Raw genomic sequence first — 26,090 nt, 5'->3', positions numbered from 1 at the left:
GTGTGTGGTAAAAATGTAAGCAAAGTCTTGCTCAGTACCTCCATCTTTGTTTTACCCCCCCCCCCCCCCCCCCCTCTCTCTCTCTCTCTGGTTTTAGTCTTTGAATACCATCAACATGAGTTTCCTGAAGCTGTTCCGAGCAGCCAGGCTGATCAAGCTGCTGAGACAAGGTTACACCATAAGAATCTTGCTGTGGACCTTTGTCCAGTCCTTCAAGGTCAGACACATTGCAACCTACTTCCTAATTCTTTGAGGCATCTATGAGTCCATTTGTATACATGCCCACTTTGAATTCCTCAAAGATACATACAGGTATAGGGACGTTTCTTCATCATTATACACAGTAAAGTGTTGAGAGTGTAGAAATGTAATCAAATGGACCGTTGTTTACATTTGTAGGGTGCAGAACGCAAAGGGCACTCCGAGTTCCAAATGGATAAATGAACACTGCGTATTATCACAAATCTTTTCAGACATCAATCCATGTGTGACAAAGTACTGATGGACTGTCTCTTGTCTCCACCCCCAACAGGCTCTTCCTTACGTCTGTCTTCTTATCGCTATGCTTTTCTTCATATATGCCATCATCGGAATGCAGGTATACGTCCTCACGTTATTTTCTATGTAGTGATTTTCAACGACATGTCTTAACGTTCAGGGCAGTGGCATCAGCGTAATCTAGGGCATTCACTTCTAGTCATTTTTACTAGTTGACTAGTTGCCTAGTTTACTAGGCGACTAGTCGACTAGTTGTTTAACTACCTATTATGTAAAAAAAACAATTATATATAAATATTTGTACATTTAAAAACGGTGTACATTGGTGACTATAACTATAATCTACTTGATATTGAGGCCTACAAAATTGGGGGGAAAAAAACTTTTTTTCTTATCAACTAGTCAGTCAACTAGTACCAACAAGGTCGACTAGTGGATTTACTAGTTGAATAGTCAACTAGGTAGTTGCTTAAAGCCCACTGAAAACAGCCGCACACTTTTCCTGCAGGTCTTTGGAAACATTAAGTTGAATGACGAGAGCCACATCAACCAGCACAACAACTTCAAGACATTCTTCAGCGCATTGATGCTGCTCTTCAGGTGGGCATGACTTATCCACATCTAAACATTCTGAGCTTATCTAAACTTAGCAAAGTGAAACTGTTAACCTATTTCTGGACGGGAACCCCTTTTGGGCAGGAACCCCTTTTGGTGTTTTAAGCATTACGTTATACTTTAGCTATTGAAAAATAGCAGATCTACAAGCTCATAGCGCGCCACCGAGTGGCGCGCTACAAGCTTGTAGGTCTGCTATTTTAAAAAAATCATGAAAATGTGGCACAAATCTTTGAAAATTGAACATATATTCTTTCAGACTTTTTTTTTTATTTCGACGTCAGGCCTAAATGGGTTAAGCAATATGTTACACTTTAGCTATTGAAAAATAGCAGATCTACAAGCTCATAGCGCGGCACCGAGTGCCGCGCTACAAGCTTGTAGATCTGCTATTTTTTTAAAGAATCCTGAAAATGTGGCGCAAATCTTTGAATATATATTCTTTCAGAGTGAGCGAGTTTTTAACTCAAATCTTTGCTTATGGAGGGGTCCCTGGAACAACATATTTTCAGATGGGGGTCGACACGCCAATTACATATATTTTTGGGGGTCCTTGACATGAAAATGTTTGAGAACGACTGACATAGAAACATAGGGTTTTTCAGAAAACTGTCAGGATTTATAGGTTCGTTTGTAGAATCGTCCTCAGCCCTTAACGGTGTGGTTTGTCCAGCAGGAGTGCAACGGGGGAGTCGTGGCAGGAGATCATGCTTTCTTGCTTGGGAGGCCAGGAGTGTGAGGAGGACACCTCCATAGACCCTCTCACCACCTCCCCGGACCACGAGGGAGGCTGCGGGACAGAGTTCTCCTATTGCTACTTCGTCAGTTTCATATTCTTCAGTTCCTTTCTGGTCAGGACGCTCACTATGCAATGATGCACCCCCATGTTTGTTTTTTTTCCTCCTGTTTCCAATCTCTCCCTTTAGTATGCTCCACTTTATTCACCGCACGTTGTCTTGATCGTTATTTCCGCAGATGCTAAATCTGTTTGTAGCCGTCATCATGGATAACTTTGAGTACCTGACGCGAGATTCTTCCATTCTTGGCCCCCATCACCTGGATGAGTTTGTCCGCATCTGGGGAGAGTATGACCGAGCAGCAGGGTGAGATCTGTCATTCATCTTATTTTATTTTTGAGGGGCGCTAGCCCCTCCTATACACAGGTTTAATGTTTGTATTTAATTCAATGTTTGTTTTGTAAACGCCATTGACAATGACGGGAAAATGTACGTCATAATGTGCCATTTACTGTCTCTTTATTGTTAATGGCGTTTAATGTTTGTGTTTGCACCGTTTGTTTTACATCACCATTACATCACCTGATCAACATGAGATAGACTTTAATATATTAGCGCCCCTCACTTTACCTGGGTGTGATTTTTTTGTTTCACGAGACCTGAAACAGTTTGATGATGCTCATGTTCCAACTCTGTCCAGCAGGGGGCGATATTTGTATGTGAAATGCAGAGAGCTTACAGAGGAGATGTGGAAAAAAAAATCACCGACTGTATTGTGTATGTAAAACGGATGCATAAAAGAAATCCCCTTATTTCACAAATGTTGCATAAGGAAATTGATATTTCTGTGCCACAATTTGTATAGTGACATCAAGGGAATGATAGATTAAACTCAACTATATTGCAGAGTTGTGCAGTAGACAGCATTTTACCATTTTCAGGAATTCAATTATGTTAAAGTATACACACCTGCTACATCTGTCTGCCCTCGCCTCGCCGCTATGGAATAACCACGATGAACTATATTCTAGCAACGCCAGGCTCTGTTGATTCTAGACCTGCAGTTGCACCTCATGTGATATCCCTCTTTTCCCTGTAATAATGATGTAGTTAGACCCTCCTCGTCAGTCACTGATTGGACTCAGACCCTCCTCGTCAGTCACTGATTGGACTCATAGATCAAAGTCATTATACTCTAAGGCCGGAAACCTATTCATACACCATAACAGCAGGGTCCCAGGCCATGACTCATGTCTGCGGCGTTCTAGCGAAAATATTTCTCACTTTTGCTGTAAACCAATCTATACAATTGTGCTGGGGCGAGTTGGTGATCGGATTGACGATATTCAGACCGCTGCCATCTTGCCAGCAAGGTGCTAACTAGGTGGAACTTCCCATAGATAGCGCCCATTCATCCAAACAGAAAAGTCCTATCTAATTGTATTAAATAACGTCAAACTCACCAACATTGCAGCTGTACGGAAAGCTTGAATTATCCTCTTTCAATCTGTAAAGTTTTTGTTTCATAAAAATCCACCGTAGACATGTTTTTGAGCTACTTCCTGTCAAGAAATTCCTCGCAGGTGGTTTTGAAGTATTGGAGTTTGGAAGCACTCGTTTTTAGTAAAGCAACCTCCTGCTGCCTCCTGCATTATGTGCAAATTCAAAACAGGTGGTATGCAGGGCAGTTGAGTGATTATCCAACGAGCACTCCCAAACTCTGACACTGAAAAAAATAACCTGCGCAGAATTTCTTGACAGGAAGTAAGTAGCTCATAATAACATGTCTGCGGTGGATTTTTATGAAACAAAAACTTTACAGATTGAAAGAGGATAATTCAAGCTTTCTATACCGCTGCAATGTTTGTGAATTGGACGTTGTTTAATACAATTCGATAGGACTTTTCTGTTTGGATGAATGGGCTGTCTATGGGAAGTTCCACCTAGTTATCACCTTGCTGGCAAGATGGCAGCGGGCTGAATATCGTCAATAGGACAGGTCGCCATGTTGCAAAGTGCGCAAAGTCACACAACGTGACGTATACGGAACTGACGTTTACAGTATGCCGCTATGCTGCCTGTGCTCTGACGTCACTCACTTTACGTACCTCTGCGTTTTCAACCGAGCTTTTGCAGTTACCGTTTCCGTTCTGCACATTCCGTTTGGATTACACTCACTCCCTCCGTCTTAAACATCCATTTCTCTTCAGAAGCGTTAGTATTGTAACCTCGACACAGCATAACATCAGAAATGATCCCAGAACATCCGCGTTCTGTTCACTCACGCGGATAAAGCCTAGATTGCGAACAAACAGCCTCTTAAAACGGTTTTAAGACGCCCGTCTTTCCCGTTTCCTTCTTCTGATTTTCCTTTATCTTTTTTTTATTTTATTTATTTTATTCTTTTTTTAAGGTAGATGTGAGCGGGCCAAAGGCCTGTGAACGTCTAGTTGCGAACGAAGTGAAGCACTAACTATAGAAGCTGACCAAAACTGTCTGTCTGTCTGTGTGTGTGTGTGTGTGTGTCACGCTGGTGCCCGCCACCAGAGGGCAACAGAAATTGGAACGATACAGAGGTCTCTGTGTGTGTGTGCGTGCGTGCGTGTCAGACTGCCACAACAGCTTCGTTCGCTTCCCGCGTTTACGCGTCTTACTTGTATTGTACAAATCTTGGCAGTATGTGTCTTTAATTCCCTCCTTAACATGTCTTTTCATCATCATATCCTTTATTTAACCAGCTCTCTCAGAGTACAGGGGTATTTGAAATGGGAAAAGTATGAGACGCACTGGTTTAAAGTCCATAAAGTCACTATTCTTACTTGTCATGTTTCTGCTGTAGCGGGCGTATCCACTACACGGCCATGTATGAGATGTTGACACACATGTCGCCACCGCTGGGCCTGGGGAAGAAGTGTCCTGCCAAGATTGCCTACAAGGTATTGAGGAATGCAGTAAGATCTCCCCTGTCCTCCCTATTCTCAGCCTGAAAAGAAGCTTGACATCGAGGAAATTAACCAACGTATTATTGCTCCCTCCTGTGCTCGTGTTTCTGTGTCTTTCCCAGAGGTTGGTGTTGATGAACATGCCAGTGGACGAGGACATGACCGTCCACTTCACCTCCACGCTGATGTCTCTCATCCGCACCGCCCTGGATATCAAAATCGCCAGAGGTCAGGGTTCACCGATGAGCATATCGTAGCACTTGACCTGGCCTTGACGACAATCTTAAACAATGTAATTTAGACGGATGCCAGGTTCAATTGTTGACCTGGCATCCTATAGTTTCTACTGTTTCAATGTACAGATTATTTATTTCCTGATATAATAGTCTGATGCTAGGTTCTTCATTTAACTATGATCCTAGATTACTGAGCCACTACACTGTCATCCATATTGTGCATTTGAAATTTGAATCAAAGGACAAAGGACAGTGTAGTGATTTGATGTATGTGTTTAACTTGCTTACTGTAAGTCGCTCTGGATATTAGATACATTCTAATTCGGATATTGTTTAGTGTTGAGCATGTTGTTTTAATATCATGGCATCTGCGAAACAGCAAAATAAAATCACATTATACATGCATATTCTAGAAATACAAAAACGGAAGATAGATATATCTCAATCTAATATTGAAAAACAGATTTTTCATTATTTGATTTCTTATATATTTCGTTTTTGAGTTTTCTGGATTGATGTTTTTTTTTTGTAACTCAAAGTTGACGTAACCAAATGGATCCATGAACATTCGTTCGATTCAATTTGTACACTGGAGAGTTCCATTTGATGTACATGTAGTGATGGTGTGTGTTGGTTCCAGGTGGTGTAGATGTAGTGATGATGTGTGTTGGTTCCAGGTGGTGTAGATGTAGTGATGGTGTGTGTTGGTTCCAGGTGGTGTAGATGTAATGATGATGTGTGTTGGTTCCAGGTGGTGTAGATGTAGTGATGATGTGTGTTGGTTCCAGGTGGTGTAGATGTAATGATGATGTGTGTTGGTTCCAGGTGGTGTAGATGTAATGATGATGTGTGTTGGTTCCAGGTGGTGTAGATGTAGTGATGATGTGTGTTGGTTCCAGGTGGTGTAGATGTAGTGATGATGTGTGTTGGTTCCAGGTGGTGTAGATGTAGTGATGGTGTGTGTTGGTTCCAGGTGGTGTAGATGTAATGATGTGTGTTGGTTCCAGGTGGTGTAGATGTAGTGATGGTGTGTGTTGGTTCCAGGTGGTGTAGATGTAGTGATGATGTGTGTTGGTTCCAGGTGGTGTAGATGTAATGATGTGTGTTGGTTCCAGGTGGTGTAGATGTAGTGATGGTGTGTGTTGGTTCCAGGTGGTGTAGATGTAGTGATGATGTGTGTTGGTTCCAGGTGGTGTAGATGTAGTGATGATGTGTGTTGGTTCCAGGTGGTGTAGATGTAGTGATGGTGTGTGTTGGTTCCAGGTGGTGTTGATGTAGTGATCGTGTGTGTTGGTTCCAGGTGGTGAGGATCGCATTGCACTGGACACTGAGCTGCAGAAGGAGATCAGTGTCATCTGGCCTTACCTTCCTCAAAAGACCTTGGACCTCCTGGTGCCTATTAATAAAGGTATGGGTGTATCTGCACACGTCTTAGGGATTGATTGATTGATTGATTGATTGATTGATTGATTTTTGACATGGACATCACAATCACATTGGACACCAGATGCAGTTAAAAGCCAGAGGCTTTTACATTTTAAATTTAAAATAAATCTTAAATCTAAACTTTTTTAAAACACTATAGCCAGAACTAAACACGGAGAGTACACACATAATATATAATGTATTTATATATACAGGTGCATCTCAAAAAATTTGAATATTGTGGAAAAGTTCATTTTCTTCCATAATATAATTCAAAAACTGAAACTTTCAAATATTCAAGTGAAACTTTCATATATTCTTGATTCGTTGTGCATAAAGTGAAATATTTAAAGCTTTTTTTTGTCTTAATCTTGATTATGGCATACAGCTCATGAAAATAAAAAAAATCCTATCTCAAAATATTAGAATATTTTGAGACTATTTTAAAAAACATTTATAATACAGAAATGTCGACCATCTGAAAGGTATGTTAATGTATGCACTCAATACGTGATCTGGGCTACTTTTAAACTAAATATTTCATCAATGGGGCGTTGGCATGGATGTGATAAGCCTGTGGCACTGTTGAGGTGTTATGGAAGCCCAGGTTTGCTTTGATAGCAGCTTTAAACTCATTTGTATTGTTCAGTCTTATGTCTCACACCTTCCTCTTAACAATACAACCTAGATTCTCCGTGGGGTTCAGTTCAGGCCAGTTGGCTGGTCAGTTAAGGACAGTAATACCATGGTCAGTACACCAATTACTAGTAGTTAGTAATCAGTAGTCTGGGTTAAATTGGTCTTAAGTGTACATGTAGGGCTGCCTACTGCTTGCCAGTGTGTATTTAAATGCATGACGATGCCTGCCTACATCTACACTGTATGCCTGTCCCCACAGACACTGACATGACGGTGGGTAAGATCTATGCTTCCATGATGATTATGGACTACTTCAAAACGAACAAAGCCAAGAAACTGAGGCAACAGCTAGAAGCTCAGGTCAGCTTAACGCATACATAGACACACTCTTTTTTTTTTCCTCTCCTGAAAATCACACACAGTAAAAATCATCAGTGTTCATTTGACTCAGAAGAGTGTACAAATGGAACCAAATGGACCCTGAAGGATTTGTACTTACTTACTTACAGCACTCGCAACGTGGCCACCTGCCAGCATGGAAATGATGCATGAGTTAGTATAAAAAGCAGTGGTGGAAAAAGTACTCAATTGTTTTACTTAAGTAAAAGTACCAATACTGCAATTTAGAACTACTTTGTTAACACTTAGCTTGCTGACCATTCTAATTAACTTCATGGCCCTCGCTGCTACATGATAGCATTGGACGAACAAACTTTTCCTAAGCCGACAGTAAATGTTCTCTTATAGCGAGAATCACACAGCATACCTCAAAAGAAAGCGTAACTTGTCCACTCTAATTATTTTTTTATTTTTTTTATTTTTTTACCATCTTCCATTCTGGAGATATGCACCTTTATGTAACACCTGCTTTTGTAGTAACGTACTCTTCTTGAACAGAAAGCCTAATTAGAAGCGGTTTTATGTCAGACGCTGTGTATTGTTACAACTCGGATAGCCGTGTTCGCCTGCTGTTTTTCCCTCCGAGGAGGAACGACTGTTGTGAGGCGGTTAGTGTTGCTGTCAAGCCTTCCCAACTCTCGTAACAACACAACACATTTGCAATGTTCTATCTGACCGGCGTTGATCATCATGATAAAGAAATAACCGCTCGCCGAGGGACGATACAATCAGTTTTTTTGTTTGAATATGAAGAAAAAAGGAGACAGAAATCTGACAGACAGACACTGCAGTCACGCTCGGGTCAGATTACACACACAACCCCTCCGTTGAAACACAGAGGAGAGAGCCCTCCCCTCCCTGAAACAAAGAGAGAAACAAGAAGAGGTGCACCCCATTGCACAGACACGATCGGCTTGGTATGAAGCCATTCTTTTGCCCGGAGTTGCATGGGAGTCTCCGAGCAGCCATTACGTGACAATACTGGGGTTGCCTCCCATCCTGTTTTCAGGAAGGGAGGGGGAGAGGCATTTTTTTTCTTTTTTTTTGGGATCACGTGATCGGAGTGTTGCGCTATCATCCAATGCTAGTTGGTAAAGTGCCCGGGTGTGTAGAAAGACGATTGAAAGTAATCAATAAAAACATGCGGTAAACGTAGAAATCCCTTTCCCGCATCGGACCGTTGGGATTTGAACCACGTAGAAATCCTTCTCCCGCAATGACTGTGTTAAAGTAAAAGTACGGAATTTGAAATGTACTTAAAAGTACAAAAGTATCGGCATCAAAATGTACTTAAAGTACAAAAGTAAAGTATTCATGTTGCAGACTGTGCCATTTCACAAGTTCAAAAGGTGTAGAAAAGCGATTGAAAATAGCCGATCTACAAGCTCTCAATGTGTTGCGTTGCGACGCATTGAGAGCTTGTAGATCGGCTATTTTCAAATGGCCGAAATGTATAGGGTTGAAGTGGTTAATGTATGTTTTCTAATCAAAATTTAAATCGCCAAAGTAACTAGTAACTCAAGTTTTCAAATAATTGTAGTGGAGTAAAAGTACACATTTTGGCTCCGAGACGAGTAGACGTAAAAGTACTGGAAATTGGAAATCGGAAATTGGAAAAGTAAAGTACAAATACCTTAAAATTGTACTTAAGTACAGTACTTAAGTAAAAGTACTTAGTTACTTTCCACCACTGTATAGAAAGCCCGTGACCTGGAATGGAAATCAGCCCACGTACCATCAATCACAGAATGGCATAACTTACTAAACAGTACAGCGTCATATGAAAGAGTATCATTCTCTATGAAAAATAAGATAGATCAGTTCCACCAGAAGTGGGACAGATTCCTTCTGTATGATAGCACTACGTAATGACAGACTACTGGCTGCCCCCCCTCCCCCCTACAGTAGATCTTCGCCTGCTCACATATGTCTCTATCGAGAAGAACACAGCCTCCCTCCCCTTCCTTCCCTCCTAGTTGTGTTTTTTTTCCCTTTTTTTTCTTTTCTTTTCTTTCTTGTAATGTAACGATTTGTGTTATTTTGTGTTTATTTTATTTTTTATTTTTCTTCGTTTGTTTGTTCTGTATTGTGGGTGTTCTGTTTGTCTGAATGAAAATCCAATAAAATACTAATCACAAAAAAAAAGAAAGCCCGTGACCTGTAGTTGACGTATTTACAACATTGTATGTGTCCGTTTTCTTCAGAAGAGTAGCTTGATGTTCAAACGTCTGGACGCCTCTACCCTCCCTGAGGATATCTACTCTAACACCCAACCACTGCCCATGATGAGCCTCAGCGCTGGCTCAGCCCTGTGAGTCTGTGCTTTGTTCGCTGTGTGTGTGTGTGTGTGTGTGTGTGCGTGTGTGCGTGTGCATGCACGTGCGTGTGCTTGTGCGTGCGCGCGTGCGTGCGTGCGCGTGTGTGCTTGCACACTGCTGCGTTTTTCGGATTAGGTCCTTGCAAACTGGTCCGTTTTTCGGGAAAAACTGTGGAAAGAACGGCGCACCTGGAATTGGCCCCCGATATTCGTGTCCAAAAACACAGCAGTGTGCAGGGACCTTTAGTGTAAGGCCTCACTCAGACCTTTACAGCAGATTGCTGTATGCTTGTTGTATGCAAAGGGTGTGACACAGCTTGCCCCAATGCATTTCCAATGGGAGTCACATGGTCTGACACAACACTTGTGTTGTATGAGGGGGAGGGGCGCAGTCGAAACACAGCCGAAAGCCATACAACAGCTTGTAGTCCAAAATGTAGTCCTCAAACCATTTGACTTCCATTGGAAATGCATTGGGGCGGCCATGACACTCACAACATTCATACAACAAGCATGCAGCAATGCTGCAAAGGTCTGAGTGAGGCCTATTACTTTATGAGACTGAGCATGCAAGTCCCCTGTGTCTTTACTGCTTGTCTCTGTCCCTGTGTGTAGGACCAGGGGAGGATTCGTGGCTTTGAGTCCCATCTCACCCCAGGAGCTCTTTTTGCAGCCCTTGGGTTCAGATGTAGAACCTAGCCAGGACCAGACTCTGGTAAGAAGGGGAGGAACCAGCCATAAATGATACCTAGGTGCATGTTGGACCTTGCAATTATGGATTTTCTACCAGTGAAACGGACTCATAGTGATTTAAACATTCATGAAATGTTCAAACAGCATTGTGCCCTTGTGTTTCAACAGTATTGTGAATTCCCAGTGTTAAGGTCCCTGCACACTGGACGTGTTTTTCGGATTTTTAGCTGCGTTTTCCCGTCGGTTTTCCGAAAGACGCGTCCAGTGTGCAACCACCTTCAATTCACTAATGCCTTGCAGAGCATGGCAATGCTATGTCTCTGTCTACCTTGTCTTGATCCCGTGGAGGTTCCAGTGGCCGACGCAGGCTAACCGGTGCCTCGTCCTCCACGTTGTGTTGTCTCTATGCTGTCTTGGTCGACTGTCGGCAGTCGTATTTCTTTGGCTGGAGGAACGAGACAGCGTGGTCAGCTCATGTAACTGCATATTAGTGTTTGTCCTCTCCACTGTAAACTTTCACTGAGGAATAATGTCTTTGGGCCCACAGACGGGATGATGTTGTCGCACTGTTTGTGTAGCGGTCGATGCACCGGCGGTATGATCATGCATGACTGCATGTACTTAAAAAAACAAACCGAAATATTGGTTTGGTTCTTTCCCTGTTAACTGTTTCACTCATGTCACGCTCTCTCTCTGCCTTTTTCTGTTCTCTTTCAGTCTATCTCACTCGCTCTTTTCTCATGTAGCATTGTGTTCTTCCTGACTATTTCTCCTTGGGAGTCGGTCTCCTTTGTTGTCGTTATAGCTCTTACTCTGTCCCTTTCTTGGCTGGAATGGCTTCTGATTGGATGGCAATTAGTGATGAACTGTGATAGATGGCCCGGTGATAAAATTACAAAAGAATAAAACGTTTACAGCCCTGCCCGTTCCAGAAAGCGACCGTTGTCACCCTCCCTTTCTCTGTGTCTCTGGTCTCACCTAGGTGGGGGCGTGCAGTAGTGTGATTGGAGCTACACTGGAGCTCCCGCTAGGCTTCAGGGGCCTGTGTATGCGGGCCTCTTCCATGCCCCGTCTGGCTGTAGAGCCACAGGTACACCCTAAAGCCACTGTGAGGCTACGACGGCTGCATGGACTCACAACTCTTTAAGTGCTTTGTATGCACGTGGTGTCGTACACGAAGAGAAGACCTGGGCTAAGCACTATTCATTGTGACATGGAAGAACATCGGTTTGGGGGCCTGTGGCTGCCTTGTTTTTGCCTGATGTTTTGTCTGATTTTAGATTCAGTGAATGATTCCGAACATCGGCATGGTGTGTCTTGGAATGCTGACACCTCAACTGACTTGTCCTTTTAGTTTCATTGGCCATAAGGAGAGGGTAAAACCTCTGACTGGATACAATAATATATTCTCTGTTTACCCAAACAGCATGGGCAGCAATCAAAAAGGAACTCTGCATGGATCCAGTGTTGTATTGTGCTTTTTTATTTATCTATTAGATAATATACGTTTCCTGCATTTATTGTGTGTATTGTCTGTGTCTCTCCCTCCATTGTTTTACATCTGTGCACCGCATGTACCCTGTGTGTGTGTGTGTGTGTGTGTGTGTGTGTGTGTGTGTGTGTGTGTGTGTGTGTGTGTGTGTGTGTGTGTGTGTGTGTGTGTGTGTGTGTGTGTGTGTGTGTGTGTGTGTGTGTGTGTGTGTGTGTGTGTGTGTGCGCGCGCACGCTTAAGCAGACAGAGGTTGCAGGTGGTTCCATGAAGCGCTCTGCATCCACTGTTGCGGACCAGCGGGTGAACGGTTTATGGCAGGAGGAGGACGAGAAGAGCCCCGAACTGGCATATCGACCTCGTCACAAGAGCTACAAGGCCGCCGGTTAGTCATGTTCCAAAACCACTGTCACAGCTGCTTAACTCTGTGCACGTGACGTGCGCTCTGCTGTGCTCATGTGCTTTTGTGTGCTCTAGTTAGCTAGCCATGCAACTGTCAAACCTGGAGTGTTCATTTAACTCTCTAGAGGGCTCCATCTTGCGCCACCCCTTATCCCTTATATCCCTAAACCTTTTTGCCATTTTTTACTATTTTGAAAAAGTTTTTCAAATAGTTCAACTAGCCGATCTACATCGAGCTTGTAGATCGGCTAGTTGAACTATTTTAAAGGTTTTCTAAAATAGTAAAAAATGGCAAATTAGTTTAGGGATAAGGGTTAAGGGGTGGTGCCAGATACAGCCCTCAGAGAGGGCTGTATGTGCCACTCAAGGTTGAGAATGAGATGATGTACTGTATGATGACATACGATGATAAGAGCGCCCCTCACTAGTCACTTCACACGGGTGTGATATTCTTATTTGTGTGTGAAGCTAGCTGCATGTCATATTTGATAGCAGCCATTTTGTCCAAGATAGCGGTCACATCTTAGTTCAAATGTATTCTAAATGTTGAAGTGATATATGATTGTATCTGATCTGTTCAACTGTTATCAACCCTCTCTTTACTCACTTTGGTTAGACATAGCATTGGTCCGACTGGATGGTGAGGGGTGCGTTAAGACGACCGGATTAAGGTTGGTGAGGGGTGCGTTAAGGGTTGGGAGGGTGTTAAGGTTAGGTTTAGGTGTGCTGCCCCGTGGGAGGTTAGGGTGAGGGTGAGGGTTTGAGATATCGGACCAATGGTATGTCTAATCAAAAGCATGCACCGTCCTATTCTCTTAATCCATGTCCTTGCGGGACACCGGGACACCGTGTCTGTGTGGTCCTCCAGTGTCTCGGTCTGACCGCTGGCAGCAGGGGGACGGGGAGCGTGGCCGATCCAAGGAGCGCCGTCACCTGCTCTCCCCAGGAGCGTCTCGCTGCACTTCGGAGGAAAGGAGCCTTCAGCCCTCCCGCTCATCCAGTGTGGAGAGAGCACACCCCGAGGAGAAACAGGTAGCGTAACGCCAGGGCTTCACCGGACGCGTTGCGTCTCCGTCGCGTGCGTCAAAAAACGCACCGGTTCAATTTTAATGCACGCGTTAATGTCACGCAACGCGGGCAGTGGAGCCACCCTTCATTGATTAAAAAGGGAACATTCCCTGACGGTGACGGAGACGCGACGGTGACGCGCCCGGTGGAGCCCCGGTGTAAGGCAGCGGTCCCCAAACTATTTTGGCCGTGCACCCCCTGTTACCTCCTGACCTAGCTGATGCACCCCCAAAACACTAAGTCTTGTTGTATTTGGCCAAAAATGCTAAATCTTTTAATATGATGGCAAATAATCAAAGAATGTCACGGCACTGAGAGACATGCAACTGCTGTATACTCCCACAGCTGCTCTATACATCTCCTTACAACAGTGGTTTATGGGATTTTGCAATTTGTGCTAAATAAACACCATAAAACCGCCATTACCCTTTTCATGTCACGCACCCCCTAGAGGGTGTTCGCGCACCACAAGGGGTGCACGCACCACAGTTTGGGAACCCCTGGCGTAAGGCAACGGCTTTCTTTTCACGTCATCGCAAAACATCCTATTCCTAGTTAAGAAATGTACTCCCTTGACAATCTCTGAGTGGACATCCTGTGTAGAATGATATAAGGACATATACTGTATGGACATCCTGTAGAACGAATGATATATGGCTGTTTTTTTTTTAAAATTCCTGTTCCCAGGGCAACAGCTCAGAGAGTCCCGTCCCATCCACTTCAGAGTCTAGCACCCCCAGTGGCCGCCGGCCTCTGTCACAGACCCCGACACACACTCACCCTCACATCTCCTACTCCCCTCTGGTGTGTCGCACGACTCGCACTTCCGTCGGCGAAGACGACGACGAACGCGGCGGCGGCGGCCAAGAGACTCGGAGAAGGAGCAAGCCCACGACGCGGGAGGCTCCAGAGGGTTCGGCGGGGGGGTGCGAGAGACAGAGCGAGGCGGCCCGACCTCAGTCCCCGCCGCAACGCTACCCCTCCGAGCCCTTCCTCAGCACCTCACAGGACGAGGAGCACAGTCCGGACCCCATGGAGACGTTGACGTTCGAGGCCGCCGTGGCCCACAGCCTGGGACGATCGAACACCGTCAGCGCTTCCACGCGGCCGCACTCGCGGACAGGCTGGCAGGTACCCAACGGGCACTTCCGCAAACGACTGGCGCAGACTGTCTCCGTCTCTGGCTGCGATGATCCACTCAGTGACACAGAGGAGGATGACAGGTGTTGAGAGAGAGAGAGAGACAACACATGGGAGACGGGACGGACCGGGCGGGCTGGGCATGTTGTGGTGTTGGAAGGAGTAGGAAAGATGTCAGAGGACAGTATGCTTCAGTGTACAGAGTGAGAGACAATGTATTTTCTTTTTTGCGTCATTGCTTCAAAGCTATGACATTTCCTGGGGGTTTGTTACAATATGAATAAAATCAACATACAAAAAAAGAAGGAAAAAAAAACGGTCGCCAACGTTGATGCAGAATTTATATTTCGTCACATTTATTTATAGTAATACTAATAATGAATCTCAAAAAGCCATGGGATATGGTGTAAATCAACATAAGTGAAAGGAATGAATAGAGTATGTCATTTGTGTATAGATATTGTCATTTCTGAAGGTATTTCAAACAATGATTCAGTGTTGCTTTTAACAGTGTACGTCTGTGGGATGTGTGAATATGTAACTATGTGCAAAAGGAGAACTTTATAAACTATCTTTTGAATCCATGGTTTTGTAAATGCGCAATGTGATTGTCTCTCTGCTGTCACATATTTTGCAGCTAGCATAGTTCTTTTACCTGATTGATGCACAATGCAGACGTCGATAGAGATTGTATTCCGATCCCTTACAAGTCAATGTAGATAGTAATAATTTACACTCAATAATGCTGGATTTTATTCGGTCTGAGTGAATGTGCAGGGGCAATTTCTGAGCCCAAAATGGTATGGTGGACAAACCTTTTTTGATAACTCTTTTAGGATTGTTATTTATTTGGCGAGAGAGAGAGAGAGACAGAGGGAGATAAGTAGAGATTGATCAACCATAATAAGTTTGAGATGTGAATACCATAAGTGAATACTTCACAGTTCACACATACAAAAGAGGCTTTTTTTTTGTTGGTTTGACTTTTTATCATAAAGTCATACCAAACTTCCATTTATCCTTATATTATGTTCTTGCAAAATACACAAACAAATAAGGGCAAGAATGAACATGAAGCAATTGCATTAAAATCCATAACTTTCGTTTAATCATCGTTCTTGGTGATCTGCATTCCCATTTGTTGCATTTCTACCAGTTCAAGTAATGCAACTGATGTAGAACAGGGGTTCTAATCTCAACATGTGATACTGTGATATGGTTTCTAGTGGCTTGACTGCAGAGGACTAATGGAGCACAATTACACTCACAGCAGCTTCAATCCATCACTTAACAGCTTTAACCATAATGGAAAACTGTACTGTAAGACGGGAACATCTACATCTACACATTGTTATATTTATTGTTTGTCTCTTTGAACCTGCGATATTTCACGTGATGTGACTGACTCCACTGGACATGCTAACAATACGGAAACAATGTTTCCACCTTTCCAACTGTAGAACTATAGACTACAGGACACACCATCACTCCATGACTTACTAATAAAATGTACATGACAATTATGCTGTGATTTGAGAGAGAAATTAACCTTACAAGCCACTGCGCTATGAAAGGTAAAGGGATCTCTGGAATGTTCATTTTTAAGGTCTTTTGTATTTCTTTTTATTTGCCTGAAGATGGCCAATTAAGTTTGTGAAACTCGCATAACCAAAAACATTGAGACTTGTATTATAAGTTCCTGGAATGCAAATAATTGTTTGGTTTTTATGTGTACAATAGTTGTATATACAAATAAAAGTGTCCTCAGTTGCACTCTTATAGTTGTGCCTTTCCATATGCCCCAGAAAGCTAAACTGCTTTTCATCCCTGTTAGCTTTTTAAGTTTGTAATTTGGTTGATATTTAAGTAGGTATCATGTAGTAGATCTGGTCCATAGGAGCTACTATACCCTACTAGCTATAACATGTTGTAAGGCCCATCATGATTAAGGGTGTATTTAAATAGTTTGTCAGAATATAAAGTGATATTAAAGAAGCGGTCCTGATCATGCATTGAAGCTCAGTTCGGGGCTCTCCCCAGGTTGGTAGAGGGAGTGGGCCAGCGCCTTGGACTACAGATTAGGCAATTGGCACGGGGTGAAAAATGTGTTACAAAAGTATGGGATAAAAAAAAAGAAAAGCTCATTGTCACCACTTTTTGGTCTAACAAATAACAGATCATTCACCAGGCACCAGCCTTTTGCCTTTACATGAACTGTGTGCGTGCGTGTGTGTGTGCGCGCGTGCGTGCGTCAGTGGTTGCTTTGCCTGTCAACAGAGCATTAGCCAATCACAGCGCGACTGTCCCTCCAGGCGATGGGACGTAGACTACACCCCCCCCTCCAAAAGAAGCACAACAAATTAAAGCCACACTACGTCATATGCAATGGCCCGTCTCCTCGGGTAGAAGAAAGAGAGCTGCTAGCCTGACAGACTAAAAACTGTTGTTTTCATGGTAGTCACGAAGTTACAGGGGCCAAGGCTAGATGTCAACTCGAAACAAACATTGCGTTTCTTAATATGAGAATCGCCGATGCGGTCAGAGTGAATATTTTTCCGGAACATAGTTTTACAACCGAGGGATGAGATTAAATATTGTAGTTGTGGTGGTCGTCGCTCAGCTGTGGCTAGCGAGAGGGTAGCTAGTTCAGTTGTGCTAGCCTTTAGCAGGGGGCAGTTTCTTTGTTGTGAGATGTTTTCAGGTTGTTAACGCGTTAACATGTTCACTGATGCGTGCCACGACTGACTGCTGCTTTCATACACGCCGTTTTTGAGAAGATGCGCAGGGAATCGTCCTTGACAATCGAACATTGAGTCGCTGTGTTTTCGATAAAGTAACGTTAGGTTAATAGTATCGAAGTGGTGTGGTAGTAAACAACATTGCCTTGTTGTTGTTGTAAGCAGCACTGGCCCTCAAGAGCCTCAGGTTGAGCCACAACGCTAACGTTTATATATAGCTGGTTGATTTGCTAGCAAGACCCAAGAACCAGGACTGAGAAAGGGATATGGGCAACTGTCTCAAATCTCCGACATCGGATGACATTTCTCTGCTTCACGATTCTCAGTCAGACAGAGCAAGTTATGGTGATCCAGACCTCGAGCCACCTCCGCCTTACCAGGTGAGAGCAGCTGGTTTCCCTTGAACCGTCCAAAGTGGCAATATATATGAACCTTTTCTTGTGACAACTGAAAAGTCTGCCTTGCCATGATAGCTACAGCACCAGCAGACATGCATACCATTGTTCACAGATTACTTAAAAAAACAAACATTATTCTTATAGATGAAAATATAATCGATTTTAATTTGAAGAAAGACAACATCACCACCTTTGATAGTTATCTTTATGATAATCTATTATGTAGTATATACATTACATACACCCCCCATTGTTTAGACTTTATTGAGGGTATTGACATGCTTTTGAGTTATCACTTGTTGTGGTTTATATCTGATTGGTACATTAGGATGAATATTTGCTGTGGTTTATAATATATTTATTGTTTTTGTTGGTTCCCGTCCATAAATGTACTTTGTGTACATGTGTGTTTTTTGTGTACAAATGTTCTTGTACCCGGTTATTTGTTAGTGTACTATTTCTGAGTATTATTGTATATTTTCTATAGGTTTCTGGAGGTATTTGTTCATGGATTTATTATTTGGTTGTTGTAAAACTTGACATGTTAGCGTTTGAAAGTGTAATTATGTATTCTGCCTCTTGGCCAGTTCCCACTTTAAAAAGAGATGCAGTCTCAATGTGTTTTTTTTACTGGTTAAATAAAGGTTAAATAAAATAAAAATAATCTGATTGGTACATTAGGATGAATATTTGCTGTGTGTGTCTGTCTTCCAGGAGCAGGCTCACATGCCCATGTACCATCCCACCCCTAGTCAGTCCCGCCTGGCCACCCAGTTGACAGAGGAGGAGCAGGTGCGCATCGCTCAGCGCATCGGCCTCATCCAGCACCTTCCCAGGGGCGTTTACGACGGAGGCCAAGACGGCTCAGAGAAAAAGATCCGAGAGTGAGTCTTTGGAAGTGATGCACTCGTCCCTAACATCACACATTGTAGACACTTGGAAAAGCCTCAATGTGCAGTTAACTCTTGAGTGTATAAATGGAACCAAATGGACCTTTTACGGGTCCATTTGGTTTAATTTGTCCACGCTTAAGAGTAAGGAAGGTTGGGTGACAAAATCAAAATATCAACCAAATACCTCTATAATATTGTCATTATATTGTGGTGGACCACTATTTCTGCTTTCATAAAATATTTATTATTATTTTTAATGACTAATCATCAGTAACGCCTATTTCGTAAGTGGGTAAAGGCAAGTGATAGAACAGTAAGTTAAGAGGGTTACATCACATTACTATAAGTACACACCGACCATATTACAATGTCCTTTTATCCTATCCTATATCCTAAATTACCGGTAGCTTAAGACCAGCCGGCGGGCGGACGTGGAGCTGCTGTCACGGTATCCGGGATCTCCATATATGGAAATAAAAGACACGGGTTGACAGATAAATAGATGTCCTTATATCAGAATAAAAAGGGACAAGAGACAGATACAGAGATCTTCATGGCACTGGCCTGGCCTACTTGGAAATGCATGCCCCACCACAGGTATGTCTGTGTCCCTTTTATGCCCATATATGGAGTTCTTTGTCAGGCATGGCCAAATATGGAGTCTATGCAGACGTCGGAATGATGTCAGAACACAACAGCTCCATATGGAGATCAGGTCCAGAGCCCGGGCAGAGGCCTTTTGTGGCTGTTCTGGACAACCGTGGCTCCGACCGACTCGATACCGGGCATTGCACTCCCTGTGGGGGTGTGGAACGCATAGTGTCGAATTTGAAGTCGGTGGGGCGAACGGTTCTCGAGTTGCATTACAGACGTACACACATATAGACGTACGTACAGACAGAGACATGGTGCATTTATAGTTAGATGGACATAAAGGGGACAAGCACTGACAGATGCAGAGATCTACATATATATGGTCATATCAGGACTGGTGGTGCGACGTAGGTGTGAGGGCCGTGTAGCTTTCTGAATTCTATCGTCTTAACTCTTTCAGAGTTTCAAGTCAAATCGATGTAGTTGCTAGACTTCTCTATGGGAGAATTGCGTTTTTGAATGATTTATTGAAAATTCTCTGTTGTGAGAAAATTAACTGAGTTGATAAAATGTTTAGTTTTTGTGTTGGAAGCCATTTAAAAGAGCCTGCATTTACACTGTGTAGTGTTTCTAGGACAACAAAAAAAGTTATGGCCGGTTGAAGACAAGTTTTATTTTCCAAATAACTTTTTTTCTGCTGGGCGTACACACCCATGCCATATCTCATTTTAAAGGGTGAGTTGTCTAGTTCAATTTAAAAAAAGGTTTCTCACATCATCACATGTACCACTGTAGATATTTTGCCATCTATAAATAGCATGGTCAGTCATGACCAATCTGACCAATCCATATAAAATGGCCAATAGCTCTGAATTGGAACATGATAGAAACTCTATTTTTATTTTGGATAAAATTAGACATTCTAACCCACATTTTGATATATACCATGTTTACAGTCTTATCAGTACCTTGTCTATTCATGCATGTATCTCAAAAACCTGTTATGAAGAAACACAGTTTTGATAAAAAAACACATCCAAGGACATTGTTTTGATATGACTTGGTGCCCATGATATGATATTGCCCGGGCAATACTGGCTATTGCCCGGGCTTGTGGCCCGGCCAATAGCCAGTACCATTTGTGCAGTGTTTGTTAGCAACTAGCCAACAGCCAGTGGAATGTGGCGACGAGATGGTGCTGGATATACCCTGGGCAGCTACATTACCCGCGATCACTCATTGGTGTGTCATTCTAATGTCGCCATATTATTTTATCGTGATACTAATTATACAAGCATCTATTTGTAGCGATCATGCCACGACTCGGCCCACAAAGACACAGCACAATAAATTAATTTGATCAGATGTTTTTGTTAGCTACGTCGATCACCTATAGTACCGACCCTTGTTATATATTCTCCGACTATGCCCGTCACGATGACTAAGCCAGTTAGATCTATCCATATATGGTTCTACCACATCTATCCGATATCAGCACTAGGTCGGCTCGGGCCAAATATAGGGATCGTCTTACTAGACATCGAATACAATAAAATTACCTTTTAGCGAAGGCATCAGCCTTGGTGGTAACAACTCCTCAGGACGGTGGGGAGAAGAAAAAACCTTGGCACACGTGTAATCCGCGAGGGTGGATGTTGCAGCCCGGCCAATGGGCTGGGACTGGAGAATGCCACTGGACACGGATGGATCATTTTTCGGATGGATTTTTTTGCTGCAGCGCGGCGACTGCAAAACTGTCTGAAAAACTCTTCCTCCACCTCGGAGGAGTCAACCCCCCCTGTTCACTGGGGAGTGGGCGTCAGTTTGGGAAAACATACACATGTGTCACGTGACACGGGAATTCTGGGTAATGGAGTTCGAAATAAAGGTCAGGAATATAAACAGCGCTCCGGAGCATATTAATCTAAACATATTAATAAAAAACGAGAAATTGCCCTTGCTCGGAATTTAATTACATGACACCAATTGGCGTGTTTGCTCTTCTAAGGGTTAAAATCCCAGGAGACAATATCTAGTGTCATGTCACCCAGCACCCATTTATACGACCTGGAACGTATCTGTGCCTTGTGATCTAGCCGCAATTTGCAACTCTAGATTTTTTTTATAATGGGATGAATCTAGAGTTGCAATACCCTCCATTGACCCCCCATTCATCCAATTTGCGTTTGCAATCTGATTGTATTAAACAACGTTAAACTCCCCAACATTGCAGCTCTAGGCCAAGCTTGAATTATCCTCTTTCAATCTGCCGAGCTTTTGTTTCATAAAAATCCACCGTAGACATGTTATGAGCTACTTTCTTTCAAGAAATTCTGTGCAGGTGATTCTTTTTCTAAGTGTTGGAGTTTGGAATCACTCGTTTTTATTAACGGGTCGCGCTGCTGCCTCCTGCATTATGTGCAAATTCTAAACGGGTGGTACGCAGGACCATTCAGTGACTTTGACGAGTGCTTCCAAACTCCAACACGTATACAAAGAATCACCTGCACAGAATTTCTTGACAAAGTAGCTCATAACATGTCTACGGTGGATTTTTATGAAACAAAAGCTCGGCAGATTGAAAGAGGATAATTCAAGCTTGGCTGCAATGGTGAGCTTAATGTCATTTAATACAAGCAGATCGCAAACGCAAATTGGATGAATGGGGAGTCAATGGAGGGTATTGCAACTCTAGATTCATCCCATTATTAAAAAGAGTTGCAAATTGCGGCTACTTGTGATCTACAAGCGAGCTTGTAGATCTGTTGTTTTTGGAAACAATGTGAAAATGTGGCGGAAATCTTTGAATATACTGTATATTCTTTCACAGCAAACGTTTTTGTCTCATATCTTTGCTTCTGGGGGTCCTTGATTCAAAACATATTCAGATGGGGGTCAGCGGCCGAATACATAATCGCTGATATAAAAACATATGTTTTTTCGTTTTGTTTTTATATATATGATATATGATTTTTAGAAATGACATTCAAAATGTAGAATCTGGTCTCTAAGTAATTATTGTTGTACACCCTTTTGCAGGTGTGTCATCTGTATGATGGACTTTGTGTATGGAGACCCCATCCGGTTCCTGCCCTGTATGCACATCTACCACATGGACTGTATAGACGACTGGCTCATGAGGTCCTTCACTTGCCCCTCCTGCATGGAACCTGTGGACGCCGCCCTGCTCTCCACCTACGAGACCAACTGAACAGCGCCCCTGTCTGTCTGTCTGACTGACTGACTCCTCCTCCCCACATTTAGGAACGATTCCCCCAAACACAAACCCAAACCACTGCCCTCTTCTAACGCTGAGGGGAGCAGCAAGTTGTGTTGGGTGCTATCTAACCCGAGAGACTATTTTAGAACTGGTGATTATGATCCAACACAATCACTTTAAAGAATGTTGGCCCTCTGTCCCCTTGGTCTTAACACTGAATTAGCCGGCCTATGTTGATATAATTGGACATGGCAGTAAGACAACTGTCTCTTATCAGACGAGCGGACGTGGCTGTTTATATTATGTCCATGTCACGCTGAAAGTGTGTTTCTATGGCACCGCTGATGGATTGCTTGATCGTGTGAATATCTGAGGTGAGGGATAGTTGTTGGGATGACTTTTCATCCTGAGCACAGCATGGATGACGAGTCCACCTGAGCAGGTCTCTGTGGTGTCCCATCCCAACTGACATTGTTCACCCGTAATGGCTGATTCATTCGAGGACTGGGCGTATAAGCAATTGATAAATATTTTCCCATTTAAGAAGTGTTCATAGTTTCCATTCGAGGCCTCGGTAGGTAACATATACGAGAAGCACCTTCACACCAACCGGGCCATATCCCCTAAAGATGCTGTCACAAGTGGCGCGGTAAAAATGTCCTTGTTGTGTATACAGTAATGACTGAAGTTTACCCTGTTGCAGTGTTAAAGAAGAAAAGCTTATTATTCCTAGTTCAACTTGGTATGTAAACAATGCAGAGATCATCCAAAGTCCACCCTCAATGTGGTCTAAATAATGAATGTGGGCTTTCCCTCTCCTCCGCATTCAGATTGTCCATTACACCACAATGGCCCCACTGCCAGTCCCAAACGGCCAGAAAATGAGTTTAGTAAAAAAAAAAAAAAAAAGATCAAGAAAACACGGTTTGTTTGAACTATCATTGTGTAAGGTTAATGTCTTTTACCATAAGAGGTGGAGAAATAGCTGTCAGCCAATGTAAAGGGCTCATTTCTGCATGGGCAGGCGGATCAGTTTAACATTAGACATGCTTGCACACACACTTAATCTGATCCAGAGATTTGCACTTTAATTATAGGATAATAACGGAAACAATATATATTAATATATATACCTGTAATCTTGCACTATCATTATTTCTTTCCTCCTTTGTTTTTCTCTCCCTGCAATGCAGAAGTTACAATTGATAAAGCTATTACAGTCGTGATCAAAAGTTTACATACGTTTGTAAAGGACATACTGTCATGATAGTCCTGACTTTCCAATAATTTGTTCAACTCTTGTTTTTCTGTGATAGGTTGATTGGAGCAAATACTTCTTTGTCATACAAAAAAATCTTGAATTTATTTGTATTTTCATGAATGTTTAAGGGTTTTCTGAAAATGTGACCAAATCTGCTGGTTCATAAATATACATACAGCAATTATATTATGTCCCATGGTCATGTAGAAAGTTGTGTCAATCAAATTAGCTTTGTGGCATGGCCTCTTAACTTAAACTGAGTGAATATGATTGACTACATCTGATGTGTTCACTTCTCTGAGCCTTATTTAGGGCTCTTTTGGCCACAACCCACAAACAATAAAATGGGAAAGTCAAAGGAGCTCAGCATGGATCTGAAAAAGCGAATAATAGACTTAAACAAGTCAGGAAAGTCACTTGGAGCCATTTCAAGTCAGCTACAGGTCCCAAGATCAACTGTGCAAACAATTGTTTAAGTATAAACTGCATGGCACAGTTGTGTCACTGCCACGATCAGGAAGAAAGCGCAAGCTATCACCTGCTGCTGAGAGAAGATTGGTCAGGATGGTCAAGAGTCAACCGCGAACCACCAAAAAGGAAGTCTACAATGAGTTAGAAGCTGCTGGAACACAGGTGTCAGTGTCCACAGTCAAGCGTATTTTACATCGTCATGGGCTGAGAGGCTGCCGTGCAAGAAGGAAGCCCTTGCTCCAGAAGCGACACCTTAAGGCTCGACTGAAGTTTGCTGCTGATCACATGGACAAAGACAAGGCCTTCTGGAGGAAAGTTCTGTGGTCAGATGTGTTCGGATGAAACAGAAATTGAGCTGTTTGGCCACAATGACCAGCAATATGTTTGGAGGCGAGAGGGTGAGACCTTTCACCCCAAAGAACACCACACCTACTGTCAAGCATGGTGCTGGTAGTATTATGCTATGGGCCTGTTTCGCTGCCAATGGAACTCGTGCTTTACAAAAAGTAAATGGAATAATGAAGAAGGAGGAGTACCTCAAAATTCTTCAGGACAACCTCAAATCATCAGCCAGAAATTTGGGTCTTGGGTGCAGATGGGTGTTCCAACAAGACAATGACCCCAAACACACGTCAAAAGTGGTAAAGGAATGGCTAAATCAGGCTCGAATTAAGGTTTTAGAAAGTCCTGACCTAAACCCCATTGAGAACATGTGGAGTTGTGGACAGTGCTGAAAAAACAAGTCCATGCAAGGATGCCAACACATTTAGATGAACTGCACCAATTCTGTCAAGAGGAGTGGTCAAAGATTCAGCCAGAAGCTTGCCAGAAGCTTGTGGATGGCTACCAAAAGCGTCTAATTGGGGTGAAAATGGCCAAGGGACATGCAACCAAATATTAGCATTGCTGTATGTATTCTTTTGAACCAGCAGATTTGGTCACATTTTCAGAAAACCCTCAAACATTCATAAAAATACAAATAAATTCAAGATTTTTTTGTATGACAAAGAAGCATTTGCTCCAATCAACCTATCACAGAAAAATAACAGTTGAACAAATTATTGGAAAGTCAGGACTATCATGACAGTATGTCCTTTACAAACGTATGTAAACTTTTGATCACAACTGTATCAACTCGTCGCGGTGAAGTAATCCTGAAGATGTATTTCATGAGTTCTGTGGTTGTGATTCAGTCGTGAGAACCTCTGGTTCGTTTCGTTCTGCCCCGTCTCAATCCTTTGTGTTTTGCGTGCAAATAATGGGACAGAGGTTTGCTTGAAAATGGGCTGGCTTTAGAAAATAATCATGCTACATTGTTTACTTTTACATCTTCTAAAGTCCGTGCAATGTCAGTCACATTCTTTATTGCTATCGTAGTACACTGTATGACTTGTGGTTGTCTTTTTCTTAATCTTTGCAATATAGCAAATTTGGCTGCAGTGAATGGTTTCCATTTGATTTGTGGCATAGTTACATGATATTGTAGACTAGAGGTATCACTTTCTTGCTTTTTTTTGTTTACCTTGTTTACCTTCTACCTTAACATTTTTTGTTATACTTGTATAGACTAGTTTGTATTAAGAGGTTGACCACCTTCAATATTTAACTATTACACTGGTTCATGTCTGACTATGCAAACCTCTGTCCCAACTGAATTCAAGAGTGGAATAGAGAGATGTCTCTTATGGTGTGACAGTTACATTTGAGATAACCCTTTCTCTGTTAAGCTTTCTTTTGCAGTGTTTGTATTTAAACTGTCTCTGGACTCTGAGAAAATTATGTTCTCTTGTTTGTTTGTTTTTGAAGGCTTGTCAGCCCTCGTGTAAAGCAAAATAAATCAGAAAGCACAGTTTGGTATTGCCTTATTGCAATTTAGAAATATGTGAAATATGCCAAGCATTGAGCCTCCCGCTCA

The 26,090-nt window shown here is 42.7% G+C and overlaps 2 protein-coding genes across 2 annotated transcripts in view; both read left to right on the top strand.

Annotated features, from left to right (window-relative positions):
• The window catches only part of cacna1eb (calcium channel, voltage-dependent, R type, alpha 1E subunit b), a 96,412-nt gene extending 80,154 nt beyond the window's left edge, over window positions 1-16,258 (top strand). Inside the window, exons 33-47 of the mRNA XM_079530184.1 lie at window positions 98-217; window positions 533-598; window positions 1,007-1,098; window positions 1,790-1,964; window positions 2,089-2,216; window positions 4,690-4,786; window positions 4,915-5,020; window positions 6,329-6,436; window positions 7,352-7,452; window positions 9,696-9,802; window positions 10,424-10,523; window positions 11,484-11,591; window positions 12,237-12,375; window positions 13,261-13,424; window positions 14,148-16,258. Of these exons, the coding sequence (XP_079386310.1) occupies window positions 98-217; window positions 533-598; window positions 1,007-1,098; window positions 1,790-1,964; window positions 2,089-2,216; window positions 4,690-4,786; window positions 4,915-5,020; window positions 6,329-6,436; window positions 7,352-7,452; window positions 9,696-9,802; window positions 10,424-10,523; window positions 11,484-11,591; window positions 12,237-12,375; window positions 13,261-13,424; window positions 14,148-14,690 (2,154 nt within the window). The 3' untranslated portion in view covers window positions 14,691-16,258. The remainder of the gene's footprint in view (window positions 1-97; window positions 218-532; window positions 599-1,006; window positions 1,099-1,789; window positions 1,965-2,088; window positions 2,217-4,689; window positions 4,787-4,914; window positions 5,021-6,328; window positions 6,437-7,351; window positions 7,453-9,695; window positions 9,803-10,423; window positions 10,524-11,483; window positions 11,592-12,236; window positions 12,376-13,260; window positions 13,425-14,147) is intronic.
• Window positions 16,259-16,977: 719 nt separating this feature from the next.
• Window positions 16,978-23,382, top strand: LOC306912379 (RING finger protein 11-like). The gene is made up of 3 exons (XM_079488557.1): window positions 16,978-17,718; window positions 18,451-18,620; window positions 22,263-23,382. Exons 1-3 carry the CDS (start codon window positions 17,605-17,607, stop codon window positions 22,432-22,434), a joined length of 456 nt encoding a protein of 151 aa, XP_079344683.1. The 5' UTR covers window positions 16,978-17,604; the 3' UTR covers window positions 22,435-23,382.
• Window positions 23,383-26,090: the final 2,708 nt, after the last annotated feature.

Source organism: Electrona antarctica (assembly GCF_951216825.1).
Source record: "Electrona antarctica genome assembly, chromosome: 19".
Taxonomy (NCBI): Eukaryota; Metazoa; Chordata; class Actinopteri; order Myctophiformes; family Myctophidae; genus Electrona; species Electrona antarctica.
The sequence above is the reverse complement of the archived record's forward strand: the minus strand, read 5'-3'. Positions and strand labels throughout refer to the sequence as shown.